This window comes from Bombus flavifrons, chromosome 11, assembly GCF_040668555.2.
Source record: "Bombus flavifrons isolate JBK064 chromosome 11, iyBomFlav1_principal, whole genome shotgun sequence".
Taxonomy (NCBI): Eukaryota; Metazoa; Arthropoda; class Insecta; order Hymenoptera; family Apidae; genus Bombus; species Bombus flavifrons.
In genome coordinates this window covers 11451951-11468476 of record NC_138452.1, presented here as the reverse complement: position 1 = coordinate 11468476, position 16526 = coordinate 11451951, and the positions used below count along the sequence as shown (strand labels likewise).

At 32.6% G+C, this 16526-nt stretch overlaps 2 protein-coding genes across 6 annotated transcripts in view; one reads left to right on the top strand and one right to left on the bottom strand.

Annotated features, from left to right (window-relative positions):
- The first annotated feature begins 380 nt into the window (after positions 1 to 380).
- Positions 381 to 16526, top strand: part of barc (RRM1_TatSF1_like and RRM2_TatSF1_like domain-containing protein barc) — a 58881-nt gene continuing 42735 nt past the window's right edge. Inside the window, exons 1-3 of one of the 4 annotated variants that reach the window (XM_069123967.1) lie at positions 381 to 400; positions 1635 to 1993; positions 2096 to 2452. In XM_069123967.1, the coding sequence (XP_068980068.1) occupies positions 1697 to 1993; positions 2096 to 2452 (654 nt within the window). In that variant the 5' untranslated portion in view covers positions 381 to 400; positions 1635 to 1696. Of the gene's footprint in view, positions 401 to 873; positions 1036 to 1220; positions 1273 to 1387; positions 1515 to 1634; positions 1994 to 2095; positions 2453 to 16526 lie in introns of those variants that run through there. The other 3 variants (XM_069123964.1, XM_069123966.1, XM_069123965.1) reach the window with 3 other exon arrangements.
- On the bottom strand, positions 2769 to 12296 carry LOC138185201 (uncharacterized). 2 transcript variants are annotated; one of them, XM_069123971.1, is made up of 5 exons: positions 11938 to 12296; positions 5698 to 5973; positions 5266 to 5502; positions 4824 to 5022; positions 2769 to 4450 (listed from the first exon to the last, which is right to left on the bottom strand). In XM_069123971.1, exons 1-5 carry the CDS (start codon positions 11972 to 11974, stop codon positions 4222 to 4224), a joined length of 978 nt encoding a protein of 325 aa, XP_068980072.1. In that variant the 5' UTR covers positions 11975 to 12296; the 3' UTR covers positions 2769 to 4221. The 2 variants fall into 2 exon arrangements, with proteins under 2 accessions (XP_068980072.1, XP_068980071.1); XM_069123970.1 differs by lacking the exon at positions 11938 to 12296 and adding an exon at positions 10820 to 10970.

The window sequence follows — 16526 nt, the reverse complement described above, 5'->3', positions numbered from 1 at the left end:
GAAAATGTTTGTTTCGAGTCAGTGACGGATGCAGAGAGGGATGATAGGAGCGATCGCTTCTCTGTCCATTTCTGCGAGAGAATAAAATATAAAGATATTATGTCACTTTTTCAAAAACTTATCGATTATATAATTAACATGAATTAAATTATTTAGCCTACAGTATCAGATAGAGATATTAAAGAGTAAATTACAAGCAAATTTTAAATCTTGAAAAAGCAGGTTCAGAAATATACTATACTTTTACACATTTCGCCTCCACTCAAGAAAGACTTCTGGTTACGTCACTGTTTCAAATGAAGAATAGGATTAAAGTAGTGGTACTATTATTTCCGGTAAAGATACACGAAAGAATGAACTAAAAGTGAGAAATTGAATTTTACATTATCAAGTTATACAGGTATTATATTTGGCGTATTACATTCAAATATGGTATTTTTAATAAAAAGTATCATACAATTTTTGGAAAATAAATATATATTTACTTGTTAGTAATTTATGTTCTCTGAAACAAATGCAACAAATTTATGTAATGTGTTACGTTTATTACAAAATTATAAATCCATAAGAAGTTTATTACTCCAAAAATTAAAAATACCATATTTGAATATTCAGAAAAATAATTTTGGTAGTTTTTAAACAAAATGTAAATATCTAGTAATTAACCTATTCTGTTAAATAATATCTGTTATTAATAATTCTGTGTAATAATTATTTCATTAAATCGCTCAAAGTTAAAAGTATAGATGAGATATTAAATGTTAAAATAAATATTTAATAAAAGAAATAAGTGTTAAAGTAAATAAAATTGATTACAGTACGCTTTATCGGCACAAATGTACATGATAGAAAATTCTACAATTTCATGTAGAGCGCATTAGTATCGCGAACAGGTATCAGCGCATGTTGAATAGTGTGTTGCTGTCAAGTCCACGAATTTACAATTCGTTTCTTTTTTAAAAAGTTATATTTTTTGATAAGAGTAGACGTTACCTACGTTAGAATTATTGTGGAGAACTAATGTAATTTCAAATGGTATGTTTGATAGTGTTATCGATTCCTGTATATAATAGATATCTAACTTACATCAAAATATTTGTACACTTTGACGTAACTTTTTCATATATCGAGGGAAATTGTAGTATCGTTATTATTTCATCAATTTATATAAATGCGTTTTACTTAGTACGTACATGTTATAGATACAAGTTGTGTATCGTAACGTTAAATTCGATTGTATTTCGATAATATTTATGTAACCTGTATACGCTTGTAATTATTTAATCTATATTACGTCGTTTTTGTTTTATCAATCTTTATTTTAGTAAATTTAACTGTAACATTTTGTATAAATTTGTTTTGTTATTTTTATAATTTTTTGTTAATGATACTTTATGATAAATACAAAGTACGATAAGTTGAAAGGTTATGTTAACTGCCTTAGCAATTACCAAATACAAAGCATTAGTATGTGATTTAAATCTATTAAATAAATGAATGTTGTTTATCAACAGGTTACTATTATTTATTCATGCTATTTATATTAACAAACTGATAATAGCTAATAAATTTTACATGCAATTAAGATAGCATCATTATCGTAATTAATATGTTTTCATAATTTTCTGTTATAGGTCTTAAATTTTATGCTGAATTTTATTGGATTTTTCATCGAATGAAATATTATTAACATAAAATGGCTGATTGTAAAGATACCGAGAAGGCTGAAGATTCTATGAAACATTATAAATTCGATGGGCAATCTTATATATATAAAGACCCTACAACTAATGTTACATATAGATTTGACCAAGATAAAAATGAATGGATGGTAAAAGATACAGAAGAAACAAAGGCAAAAGCTTCTGATGATAATGAAGTTAGAGCACAAGAAGGAGTATTTGGCTTTGAAAATGATACTCATACATATACAGATCCTAATGACGGCAGTGTGTACTTTTGGGACAAGGAAAAAAATGCCTGGTTCCCAAAGGTGAGGTGTGTTTTTCATAAAAGATATTTCAATAAACTTTTTGTTATTTATATAGCCCATAATGCATTATCATTAAAATATTTTCAAATAATTATTTTTTAGGTGGATGAAGATTTCATGGCAAGATATCAAATGAGTTATGGGTTTACAGATGCAAGTAAAGTAGAAACAAATACTGTGCAACAATCTCAAGCACAAGCAAAGATCGATAAAGAGAAAAAGAAGATGGAAGCCAAAAGAAAAGCACAAGAGCCGCCAACCTGGTTCGAAGTAGATGAAGCCCATAATACTGCTATTTACGTGTCTGGCCTACCACTAGACATTACCATGGATGAACTCACAGAGCTTTTCAACAAATGTGGTCTCATAGCACGAGATGAAAAGGGAAAGGACAAGGTCAAATTATATAAGGATACAAACGGTCAACCAAAGGGCGATGCTCTCTGTATCTACATAAAGGTAAGTGATTATTTATTTGGTATTTGGTTTTGTTGTCAGCTGTTTTATAAATAATTTCATTGGACTTGGATTAATGATGATAATATTACTGATTAAATTCTTGAAAATAATTACTTTGCACAATTATGAAAATATTTATTTTAACAAAAAGTTAGTAAGATATGTGTCTACTACGAAATGTGTAGTATGTCGAATATTACGGAACTTTTTTTATGAAAGTATAACTTTTCTTAATTAATTATCCAAATTATCTAAAAAAAGTTTGTTTACTATCACACTTTAGGCTAAAAATGGCCAAAAATTAAATTTCATAGTGATGATTTGACATAGAATCTTTATTGACGTAATGTACATCATGTTAAATGTAGAAGATATGTTTCAATAATTTGGGTATTTTGTAAACAAAACTTAATTCTTCACGAATTAATCGTGGAGTTTCAAGTATTATACAACTTAATGGCGAATGGGTTTTTTAATTTTGAAGTAACATTGTACGAATACAGATTAATATGTAAATAAGAATGTAATGTACGTAAATATAAATGTTTAAGTACATCACACAATATTTCTCGAATCACTTAGCTTATAATTAAACGTATAATCTTTTTTATCAACTTATAAATCCTGAAACGTTCCGGCCGTAAAAAGGTTTTATTCTATCGGTACTTATATGTATATACAATATCATTAAATTAAAGCATAAAAAATAAAAGTCTTGGGAAATTTATATCGATATATACTGATAACATATACTAAATAATGCGTTCTAGATAAACATCAAATATTATATGCATATATATTTTTTTCTGATATTTTTTGAGTAACATTGATATGCAGTCAGTGCATTATCCATTGGTAGTGATATACGTATGTTTGAAAATTTAGGTACAGTCAACATACAATTATCGATATTTAAGCAGTTTGACTATTTGTGATATATTATCTGCTGCTATGATTGCACTATGGTTTTAAACATTTAGTTAGCGCGAAAAATAAATCCATTGTTTTAAAGTGCTTTCTCGCGCTACAATAAACCGAAGGCATTCATCCAAGAAATATTTTAGAACTTATTTCTTTAAGAATCATTTTTTAATAATGAAAAATAAATTTTAAAAAAGTGAATAAATAATTTTTCTACAACGAGTTATTATTTTAAATAAAACAAATTTTTAAAAAGTACATTTCCAATTAGATAATTCTATCTTGTATTTCATTGTAGTTTTGCATTTTATAATTTGTTTCTTCGTATAAATGCCTTCGAATGCCGTAATACTTAGCGACAAGCAAAAACTAACATTGCAAATATAGTTCGCTAATGGACGATCCGCGTTTCATGCAGATTAATTAAATAAAAAAATACAAAATGAAATCTAAACACACATTGTACGCGATACACGAACATTGAAGTTATTACTCTACCGATTCGAGGTAACGTTATTAACTAGACAAGTACATCTTCAAGAATCTAACGTCTATTTAGAAAGAGAGGAACATAAGAAGAGACTGTTTTGAGCCGAATAAATTATATCTCAGTCTATGCTCGACTTTAGTAGCGCCTAAATAACTTCATCATCCACAAATTCGAAACGAAACGAAACGAAAATTATAACTCTTTATTTGGCTGAATGAAAGCCTCGATTAATTCAATTTCTAGCAAAATGCAGAATGGAAGAAAGTGTGTGAAACATAGATACAAAATGATCTTTTAGAAGAATAATGATCGATGATTAAAGTAACCAAATAAAGAGTTAAAATAAATAGCGCTTTGTTTATGGCTTTAAAATAACTTCTTCGCTCGCTAGGTTGTTCATCTTGCTCGGGATTTGTGGCAAAATGTTGTTTATGGCTGTTAGACTTTGTGGACCGTTACTGGGCATATCAGGTGCGAATGCACTGTATTCTCGTCCTTGAGGCAACATCTGTGCCACTTGTGGGTAATTCAGTTGAGTTCTGTTCGAGTGATGTCGCATTCTTGTCCTCGGATATAATCCTTTAACGCTGCAATTAGAATTTTAGTTTAAAATTACTATTATACTACAATATGGTTACGATACATTGGTCTCATCATTGATCTCTCATTGATCATTGATACATTGAAGATTAGTTTTTCAAATGTGGATTTCTGTGGGAGCAGATACTAAATACCAAAAGGTTTGATATATGCATAAAAATACCGATATATACATTTAATAAAATGTTAATTCTATGAAAATACATAGCGTTCAAATTTTTTTCGAATTTTGCTATGAATTTTCCGGGCAACGTAACGATCCTTAAGAGAAACCACTTGTCTTCTATGTACAAAATAGTATACTATTGGCAAACAGTATATTTCACAACTTACTATTACTTTATAGGTAAAACAACTTACCTAGGTGGCCTTGAACCTACATTCACACCATGTGCCCAATCTGAATATTGTTCCGCGTGCTTCTTTCTCCATCCACTTCGTTTCTTATTCTGCCTGTTTGATTTCTTCTGTTCTTTCGAGTACTTCTTGCTCTTCTTTCGAGGTTTCAATCTTTGGTTTTGCGGTGCGTAGGGATCTATCGTTTTTTTACGTCTTCTAACTATAATTTAAACAAAGTATCTAATTATAGATATCCACTTAATCGCTAAGAGGTTCAACAATCGTATGATTCCTGTATGTATAAATTTTGTTAGTTTTGAGACGAATGTTCATTGCGAATATTGTTCAATGATCCTTTTACATCTTTTAATTTTAATAAAAATGTATATCGTTATATACAGATAGAATGATGGTTTAAGTAGCATTTGAGCTAGAAACGAGCGTCAAGAACGTAGAATGTTACCTATACGTCCAGCTGGTACTTCGCACACGTAGTGTTTTCGTTCGACGCAACTTCGTGGGCTCCATTTATACCTTAACGTGGGATCGATCGTGATGCAGTGCCATGCATATTGTTGTTTAGAGTGGTTAGATTGAGGTAAACCAAAATTTTGGAACACCACTTTCTCCCCGGTCACTCCCCATTCCCAAGCCATTTGCTGCCAATTGTATATTCCACCGATCCATCTCTCTAATTTCGCTGGGACATAATATTTCAACCAGTTTAGATATTTAACCAATTTCATCCAAATTTAAGATCATATATTTTGTATTTTTTTTATGATTGTAAATATAAGATTGTATAATACGAGTGGTTTGAAAAGTATCTATTAGGTAATATGTCTTTTTTTATTTTTATTATTAAATATTGTATCGTAAGACGAATTTTACTTACTGAATTGATCGCTCGACAAGTATTTCCTTAGCATTCGATCTTTACCATTTCTATCGAGAATCGCTAGAGTAGCGTTTCTATCTTTGCAGTGAAAATAGGCCTCTCTCCAAGGTGCCGTACCTCCGCTTAAGTAATAGCAATATCTTTTCAATCGGAAGAATCCTATAGGGCACATGTACCGCCTTATGATTTCATTTTGTCGGCCGACTCTGAGCCTGTTCGTGGCTGCTGGATTGATACTGTTATTGTACGGCTGTGCCACTACTGCTGATATGCCTGTAAAACAATGAAGTCGTAAAGAATAATTAGCTAGCCTTCATTATCTTATCTCATTTATCATATTCTCTTTAACACGGAAGAAAAAAGAAATCATTTTCAAACATTTAAGTAATATTCTCGTAATTTTATCTTTTCTCGTATCATCTGTAGTTGAGAATTTCGCATATTCCGTAGAATGGCAATGGCATATTCTATCTCGAGAATATTTCTCGTTCAAGGAAATCCTTGGGGACGACACAACAGTTCAACAGTTTCGCCTACACACTGTACACATAAATTTCTCTCCCGGTGCATCTTCTTTGCATGTGACGAGTATTAAACGAATGCCTTACATTTATGTACGTTTTATCTGTCGGTAAAAATTGATATCCATGGTTTTAACGTAGGTAGGAATGTGCGATAGCAAATTCATTACGTCATACGATTGCATGCTGTAATATGCGGCGGGACTAAGTAGTTCAGTGTTACGACCGTTCTCTTCCCCGTGCAATAATTTCTTTCGTCTCTCGTGGCTCTGTCCTTTTATGGAAACAATTGCAGAAAATCGAATAAAACGTCAGACGCAGTTTAATCGCGGATCCTTAATACCTATCTCTTGTCCTTGAGCGTAATTTAACGATTATGTAAACCGTATCTTTTTTACGGATGAATAGATACAAATATACAGATGGAGTTATATACATTACATAGATGAAAATAATTTAGTGATCGTGACGTTCTAAAAGGACATGACCGGTCGTAAAATTGAGATTTGTTACACAAAGAAGGTGATAATGATTGCTGTATAATAATGTCCTCGTTTATACAGATACCGATTAGGAAATTGTTGTAAAAATCCATTTTTCCAATTTTAATTTTAAGTTTGTTTTTAAGTCTCTGTTCTTTCTTTCAATTATAAGGCGAAGTATGTCGAAGGATGTCGATATATGTACGGTACGATAATTGCAAAAGATTATTTGTATTGCTGTTTGATAGCAAAAACGCGGAGAAGCTTATTTGTCGGTGGTTTAGATATAGCTAATTACCGTGTGAAATTGAAAACACGTGCTATAACGACTGCTACAGCTAAAAAGGTTAATAGTCTTTGGTATTTGTTAATAGCTGTATGACAATCTATCTTAAGAGATATATATGACACTATAATTTACACCGATGATAGACGTAAGTCGATTACGACCGAATTCCGTAGGGAATGTGTAATCTCACTGCGTTCTCTCTAACATTTTCGATCGAATCGTATTTTTCAATCATTCGAAAATTTCTCGAATTTGAGAAAAATAAAAAAGACTTGTTATTTATATGCGTAATTTTTCGTTTCAATTTTTGCTTAAAGATTCATTTTACGTTGAAGATGTTTATAACGATAACTTTGTATAGAAGGAAATAGCCATTATATGTACTTTAAAGATGCAAGTTTGAAAGTTTTCTTCTAAAGGTTCTTACGCCGTCCGTGCTCAAGTATCAAACATGAGTTAAACTTCCGTGTATTGCTAAGTATTCCTAACCTAGTTGGATGCGTTTGATGTTGTCCGGCCTGCGAAGTGTGAATGATATCATCCGAGAAAATTATGCGATGCATTGCTATTACGTCCATACATGGGAATTATTAGGGTAGAAATGCGAAGTGCCAATTACACTGTGCATCTTCCTCTTTGGTTTATTATCATGGAAGAACTCCGAGAGTACGTTAACACGACGAAATAGGTTACTGGTTGATCGAGTTATTTTCATGAATTCAAACTGCAGCACTCTAATTAAATCATGCACTAGCTATTCTCGTAGAATCCTTCCGCGGTTTACGACTATTGAAAAAATTGTTCTATGGACAGTTTTATTCTTTTTTGAGACTTATTCCTTTCACGTCTGACTGTAACGTAGATGTTTTATAGATGTTTCGTTTCCGTGAGTACCAATAATGATACTAGTTTGCATAAAAATTTGCGATCTACCAATCGTTTGGGATTTTTTTGAAGTTGCAACGTCACGTTATTTATTTTCCAAGTAATAGGTAATATTACCCTTACACGTATCATATTTGTAATCACCTTGGATGATGTATCGCAATTTCTGTAACTTCTAATTCTGTAGGAATAACATGTTCAACTATAAATTATCACTTTAGGGAACGTTTGTAGGAACACGAATTATACGGGGAAAAGTTTCCATCCGCTGAACACGTTTGGTTTGTTGAGCACATTTTGTTTGCTTGTTTCTCCGGCTGGAAACCATAAACGACAAACAGCCGCGGTAATGTTGCAGCTTTATCTTTTCACGTATTCATTCGCAATTGCGTCGGATGTAGCTTCACCGATATTTCTGTATACCCAGGACACGCATTGAATGTAAATCCGCCTTTCAGCAGATATTGCGAACAACTTTTCATTTTATCCGAGTTGTATTATGACAAATTAATGGTCGATATAATCGAAACGAACGTTTACATCTTTTTAGTCATACGTTTCTGATTGATAGCAAATTTCGAGTTTTTAAGATTCCATTCCTCTACCAATTGGATATCTCTCATTTTTATACATAAATGTTGAAGAAGAAAGAGATTTGTTCAGGATTTAATTCGAGCGATGTCAAAGCAGTCCGAATGGAACTTGATTGAAATTTGGAAGTTTTATGAATGCGAATGAATCTTTCACGTGTAAAATCCTTGCTAATTCGACATGTCTAATGTAACGATTACAAATATTTGAGAGGAACAGCTACCAAGGCTCATAATCTTGTCGAGGTATGTGATGACGTAACGGACTATGAAAGTGGCTCCTTTTGTTAAGGTTTCCAATATTTTCGTTTCTTATACCTGATTAATTATTTAAGGATGAGATCATCCGATTAGTTTGAATAGCGAGTAAATTATTCGGCTAATTGTTCATATTTAATCTCTAAATCCGTGAGAGAGACCATACATACGACAAAAACAATTCTCTGTTAATTGGAAAATCAAATTTAACTTTAATTACGTACTTGGTCGTTGCAAAACGTGACGAAAATTAAAATCAAAACGTGAGGGAAATGAAAAGATGGTTATACTTGATCCTTATACATGACTCGGAAAATTTACTAGGCTAACATTATCTTAAACGAGTATTATCGAAATTATACAACCACATAGCACGTATATATGTCAGCTGTTTTATCTATTGTCAATATTCGCATATCAGCAGAGCCATGCGATGCAAACTTGCTTTAACCCAAATCGGTGACTGACTTTGAAAATGTGCTTGTACTTAAACGAACGATACATACTGAGACTATGTTTCTAGAAATTCGCCATTTGACAAGGTGTAATTAAATACTATACGCCGGACTTTGATATCATCGTGTTATGTCATGAACGTTGATAATTAATACGAACGTCTATAACTGTTATTCAGCCATAATTGCGTCTGAACTTTTAAATCAGCACGTCTATAAGCTGTACCTTTATCTACGTAAGAATCATGTTCATCGATGCGTACATTGTACTCATGGATAACACGTGTGTCCACAATTTTTACTTTCATTCACGAGTTACATCTAGCACAAGGCTAACTTTACATGTGCTCTGCGTAATTGTTTCATATTGCTTGTATATTTTAGCTACAGCGGTCGATTTGTTTCACTACGGCCGATCAACAAGTGTCTCGTGTATGTATCTCTTTTGCTAGTCTTTAAAATAACAGACGTTTAGATTAACTGGTGTAATTATAATTTAATAATCTAGTATCAACCATGTATATAATCTTTCTTTCATGGCATACTTTAGTAAAAAGACTATTTTTATGAAACATAACTGAGGATTGTACTCGTTATGTTTGAAGTCGTTACTAGTAGATGAAACGTATAATCATTATAACTTGCTAACACTGCATATAACTCACTTATGTAAGTAATTGTTTTGCATTAGGTTTTTTCCATTAAGCACAAAAATAAAAATGGTTTTGTTATATGTTTATAGAAGATCATAGCGAATATTGATGTTATTAATGATAAAATTTATACTTATTTTATCACTGGTATTAATTCATTGATCTTGTACTGATATCTCCAATAATAGCCGCGTTCGTGAATTTAATCTGTTCAAAGTTAATTTGATCCAAGGTAACTAGATCGAATAAAAGGTGGTGAAAAACCGATACTTACGTAATCCATTATTCTGCAGTTTTGGCAGTGAACACTTTCTTATGGTTATTCTAGTTTTGCGACACATTTGCGGTGTGATTTAATACCGTTGTGTGTGGTCTTCTGACTAAAGATTCGCGTACTCTCTAACAAAAATAGATGGCCGATCTATTCACTTCGGGCATCTAGGTATTCAATGGTATATGTGGCCTTATTTTTATTAGCCCTACATTACATTACATAACGATAAAGGACTTAATATGTTAGCTTGAACTATTCACCTTATTATTTACCTTATATCTTAAATATGAATATTACTAATTTCATTAAAGATTTAGAAGATAAATATAGATTGCATATTGAAACTTATTTTTAATATTTATCAATATAATATGTCGATACGGTATCATTTAGAAAAGTTAAAGATTTTGTTTTGAAAAGACATTTAATCAAAATTTAATTTTCCTAATCTTATACGTAGAAGTTAATTATTAATTGTTATTATTATGTAGTTTAAAGCGAGAAAAGAAATCTAATCACGAACGTGCATGTTTGTCTATCCTCTGGTATTAAATGGTGTGCATCGTGACATTGATTGTATCATCGCTTCTTCTTTGTTATTTCGAGTTCTTCGGATAATAGTAGGTAAGAAAGATAGAAATCTCGAGTAGCGTTATCGAGTCGCCTAGATTCGCTTAAAGGCGCCATTAGTAATGAATTTTTTCGTACTCACAAGTGCGTAACCAATCGATATTTGCATTTGGTAGATACATCCTTTTGCATTTAATGACTTGCATATTGCATCAGTTGAAGCTTGTAAATCGTTCTATTATAACGTTTCATTATGCTCGTATCAATGTCCGATGTTGGCAACGTTTCTATAGATTTTTTTTCTCCTTTCTTTATACGAGTTCTAGGGGGAAAATAGTAGAAAATAGAAAAGAAGGAAATGTACTGTAAGGGCACGTCCCATGTTATAAATTTTTAATCTTCCGTGGTGGAAGAAAAATAGGATGGACCGAACCGGCACTCGTTTCTCACCGTGCAGTGGAGTTGTTTCTATTCGTACGTGTCAACAAAATTCTTGAGGTGAATGATCTAAGTTATAAATAAATGGCCAGCTTCTACAATAGTGAATGGAGTTATTTACAATGTTTTCGTTATTCTCTATTTTCGAAATCTTTCTCAAGATACGCTTCTTCTTTCTTTCTCGATTCAATATATCGCTACTATACGAGTTTTTAATTTAATTTATAGCGATAATTGAGCGTTATATGTTTTCATTGCTTCATTTTTTTTATTCTTATTCCATTAAACGAAGTTTTATTGTATTTTATTTATTTCAATGCTAAAGGTGAATGTGCCGTTTTAATGGAATTTTTTCGATAGGTGTGTTAAACGTTCGTTTTATCCAGCGATCTCTTTTATGTTTATACTAGCTCTATAAACACAGAGGAACTTTTCTTTCGTATTTCGCTTTACCTTGCAATTTGATAATTAACTCTATTCCTCTCATGGTTTGTTCTCTAAAGCTTTCCTCAAAGGATCCAGTCGCAGAAAGCTTTCACGACGACAACTCGTAAACGCACTCCGCAAATTTATTTCTAAGAGAAAAGCCCGCGTGTGTGCGTACGTTTTTTGATAAAAGTTCACGCTTTTCACTCATAAGCAACATCGAGATAGACATTTCTACCGAAAAGAAATACAATTGAAACTAAACCGAACGTGGAAAAAATATATTCCTTCGCTCGTCAATCTTTTTATCCATTTAGTCTCCTTTCACTTGATACTTCTCGCGTAAATCACAGGCGTTGAATTAAAATCGGTCGATTCATTGGCGAAACTCATTACCTGCGGCACAAAGAACCAGAAGCAAACACCTCCGCATGGTTTCCACCTGCTCTGTCGTTGATTTATTCGCCGAATTCGTCGATGAACAAGCAAAACGGTGCTAACAGAGTCGTCCTCATCCTCGTTCACAAGTTACACATTGATTCACTCATCAAGATCCACTTGATGTCTTTGTCAATTCGAACGAAATTTTCATAAAAATTCACGACCTAAACGATTCTCGATCACGATAATTTTAATCTTTTTTTCTGTGTTGGCGCGTTCTCGATTTCTCTATGTCTGAGACACTGATCAGAAGCGGACGAACACACGGGGAGAAGCTTTCACGGTGGAAGTTCGCGAGCGACTGAAGCCGCCGCTTCCATTCCGCTCGACGTCAAGGTACGAGGCGAGCTTTCGATACGAACTCGCGCTTCCCCCGTGTGCCGCATACTTTCTCGATCTCCTGGCATTTTTCAGGTTCCTCTCCTGGCTAGTTGTACGTTCGTTTCGTTTCGTTCGTCAAACGCATCGGTTCCTCTATCCCCATAGCAATGATATTCGACACCTAAGGAATTTCTCCTGTATTCGACTCTTTAAAAATCGAACCACGCGCTCCTCCCTCCCTTTGCCATTCCATTGAGATTTATCTATCCTCGAACGATTTGGGAATGAGATCTGTGGCTTGAATGCGAGTGTGATATTTTGGTCTAGTTACAGCAACGTTCATAAGTATCTCAGTTCTTTGGTCTATTTCTATTCAGTGGTTTAATTAAAGCAGTGCCGCTTATCTTTTTAAGTAAACTGCCCTTAAAATCAGAAATCTATAAATCTATAAGTATAATACTTAATATATACATATATATTAATAAATAAATAAATATATATAACGTTTCGTTTAGACAAAGAATGATTTTTCGCTGTTGCTATCATAATTTTTTCAAGTACTTTTTCCCTCATAAAGTAAATATGTTTCGGTGTTTTTTGGGTGATAAATTGGGATTTGAAGGATTAAAAAACTTTAATGTTGGTTCCTTGCAATAAATCTAATATGTAAACGCATTCGGGAATACGCGTAATGAATCGTGCTTTAAAGTTTTAGTCGAAAAGAAACGAATACGAGGGATCGGGAATTATTTATGACTTTGCTAGACATTTTCCTGATCGTGTAAAAAGATTTAGACGAGGAAGAAAAATTACTTCCATCAGAATATTTTGTTTCTGATCTTTTTCTTTTTTTATAATAAAGTCATTAGTATGTACGACGATTTATTTGTATTGTGTTTATATAATGAGACAATTACATTATAATATTATAGTTAATTGAATTTATGTAATTGAATTATAATTTAATTGTTACATCTAATCCGTAGTTTCCTGGAAAATTTTCTAGAAACAAGTTTTGAAAAATTAATATTTAAATTAACTATTTAAATTGTACATCGATAAAGTTAATTATTCTTCTTAATATTTAAATAAAGTTGCATACTTGTAGTATTTTCATTAAAATACCACCAACAAGTGTTGTGATCTGACATTTTTATCTCAGTCGATTTCTTTATCAGACTGTTAAAAAATGATTATCTTTGAAAAAGTTATTCTTCAAATTTCTCTTTATCGGTAAGTAATCGCAAACACTGCAATATATTGTCACGGCAATCTACCGTTGTATAGAATTATATTAATAATACGATATACCATACAAGGAATAACAGAAAAACAAAACGATACATCATGGTTGTGCTTATTTTTTTATGCAAATGAACTCGTCAAGGGATGCACTGCCTTTTTCGAAGCGACGCGCGACGTGGTTAAAAAGAGATCGATCTGCACTGGACAGGGGCATTCCAACGCGTCGTCGTTTCTGGCGATTTTTCAGCTACGAGTTTTGGTTCGACGACACGGACCCACGCTGATTCAGAGCCCGTGTGATAAAATTCGGAAAGAAGAAATATTCTGCTATTAGGAAGGATGAATTTAATCGAAATATATAAAAATTACATCACAGTATTTGGAATAAGGATTCGTATACACATCTTTTTTAGTTCTTTAGATTTTTCATCTGTTTTTAACCCATTGATATATTTGTTACTATCGACGTATTGATTGCATTTATTTATCGAGTTATTTACCGGATTACGAAAATATATACGAAAGAGAAATTACGTTACATACCGTGCATGTATGAATACCATCGTCGAGTCATTAATATTCTCATGGAGTAAACGAACTGAACGGTAACAGCCGACAAAGTATCCATGTTTCTGAACCCTTCTCTAATTGGGATGAAGAACAGTTTCTTTCGAGCTCTCGTAGACCTCGCCGCTAAAACGTATCATCGAAAATTTGTCACACGTTTTCTGTCGAACAGACGTTGCTTTTCCTTGAAGATTCATATCTATAATTAGCGTATTGTTCCGTCTGAAAAATGAGGGAACGAGTTCCGATCATTTCTACCGCGTGTCTGTTAGGCGTGGTACCTGCCTTTCTCTTCTTTTTTTATGCTGCAGCGTGTGAAAAATTCGAGGACTCTTCGCGAATACAATTTGAAACGTGACATACTTATATCCCAGCTAACAAAAGTTTGTTTCGTGCTTAAATTACAATGCATTCGAATAATCATTTTCTTTTGGAACTTCATTTTATAACCGAAATATTGAACACTTTTTTGTACAATTCTGGTTCTATGTAGTTATTGAGAGTTTATGAACCGACTGGATTTTCTCGAATTTCATACTTTCATTTAAATTTATTCGGTAATAATGCAATTTAATATATGAGTAGTTTGGAAGCCACATTCGAAAATTCTATAAATTGAAAAATAGAGCAAATATGATACGTTACAAATATCTCCCAAAATTTTTTTGTTTAAAGCATGCCAGTTATTTATAAAATTGCAACCTTACTGAAATATTTGTATCAATCAAATTTTATCTCTGTTATATCGATAGAAATTAGAACGAGTGAGATATCAAATGCAGATCAGTAGTAAGATCAGTCACCGAAAATGTCCAATTTTCTGTCTGAATTCAGTCTGACAGTAATCAATTTAAGGAGTAAATAGTAAATCAATTTCAGACGATTATACAAGTTGATTGTATTTGTAAGATCGCTGATGTAATATCTCTCCACGAAAATTAATTCATCGTGTAAAACATGTAGTTCTGAAGTATATACGTATAAAAAAAGCTAATATCATTTTCATAGTAGGTTCAATCTCTTCTCCATTAGCGATAGTTTAGTAACTTCTTGGCATGCTTTCAACCAACTTTTCGGCTGAATAAAACAGCAGCTTTTATATTTTTCGAACACCATCGTTCTCGAAATTTATTCCTCGTTTATAATAAACCAAATATTTTCCATGAAACACAATGATCGATGACAGAAACAGATATGAAACGAGTCCTTGGAGATTTTCCATCGTAATCACAAAAACGAAATTCGATGAATCGACTGAAAAATATTGCAACCGAGTTATTATCTTAACGCAACGTTGATGCTTAAAGAGTTAAGCATCTTCCAGGAAACGTTTACATTTTACTATTCCTCGAAGTCTTTCGATCTTTCCGAATCCGAAAATATTGGGACAGAGGATGAAGGAAGTATAAAATGAATAAAGGGAATAAGGGCTACGGGACCAGTAGCTCGGTATCACGAGAAACTTGCGAGTTTAATCAGTTTTACGAAAGTGGTTGTTACGTAGGTTGGAATAAGAGAAGACTAGCTTCCAGAAAATTGGAATACGTGTTTAAGTTTTGAATACGGGGCGGCTATTGATCTTCTGAATTGCAAAATAAGGTAGGGTTTTAACTGATCGTTGTTCTGTTGAAAATAAAAGCGGTGTTTATTTTTACGAGTATACGTCAGCGAACGTGAAAAATAAATGAAGAAAGTGTAAACTTTGTTCGCGTTTTGTGCAGTAACTATTTATTTTCACTGTTTTTTTTTAAATAAACGCAATGTGATTCTAACGCTGATGAGATAAACGAATAAAATTTGCTACGATAAATATCGTGAAAAATATTCTGAAACACGTGGAAGAAGTATTATCTTAATTACCGAATTCATTCAGAGTGATGTAAAATACTTTTAGTACCAATATTGATATTGGTATCACAAGGAATGAATGAAATAGAAGGAACAAGTAAGAATGGAAACCGTTGTCACGAGAAACACGCGTTTTTAATTAGCTGTTTAAAGGAAACGATTACACAAGACAAATATAAAAAGATGTAAATCATGACTCGCTTAACTGCCGCTTTCACGAGGACTCGTTATTCATTTTGTTCTTTACCTTCCGTTTCATCTACGCAACTGCAGTGAGAGAAATCGCGTTCGCAAAATGTTTGAGCAAGTTCGTAATTTTTGATCTATCTTTAAAAAAGATTACAAAAGGAACAGTTTAACGTGAATTAAGCTTCGACTGAATTCCTCAATCCTACAGATTTTAATCCTCTTAAATTTACAGGTCTGCCAATCCCGTATTTTTAATACATGCCCACAAAATTCCTTCATCGTGATGCTATTTGATCTTTTTGTTCTTTTTTTGCTAACAAAACTACCGACAAACGAGAAAACATTTATGGTAACTGATTCATTTACGATGATGA

What these genes read in the sequence shown, in the direction of transcription:
- LOC138185201 (XM_069123970.1), bottom strand. Translation starts at nt 10,883, where the DNA reads ATGCAAGTCATTAAATGCAAAAGGATGTATCTACCAAATGCAAATATC. An exon ending in AGTACCAGCTGGACGTATAG is followed by an intron (nt 5,023 to 5,265) that starts GTAACATTCTAC and finishes TTTAAATTATAG; the next exon opens with TTAGAAGACGTAAAAAAACG. An exon ending in GTAGGTTCAAGGCCACCTAG is followed by an intron (nt 4,451 to 4,823) that starts GTAAGTTGTTTT and finishes TTCTAATTGCAG; the next exon opens with CGTTAAAGGATTATATCCGA.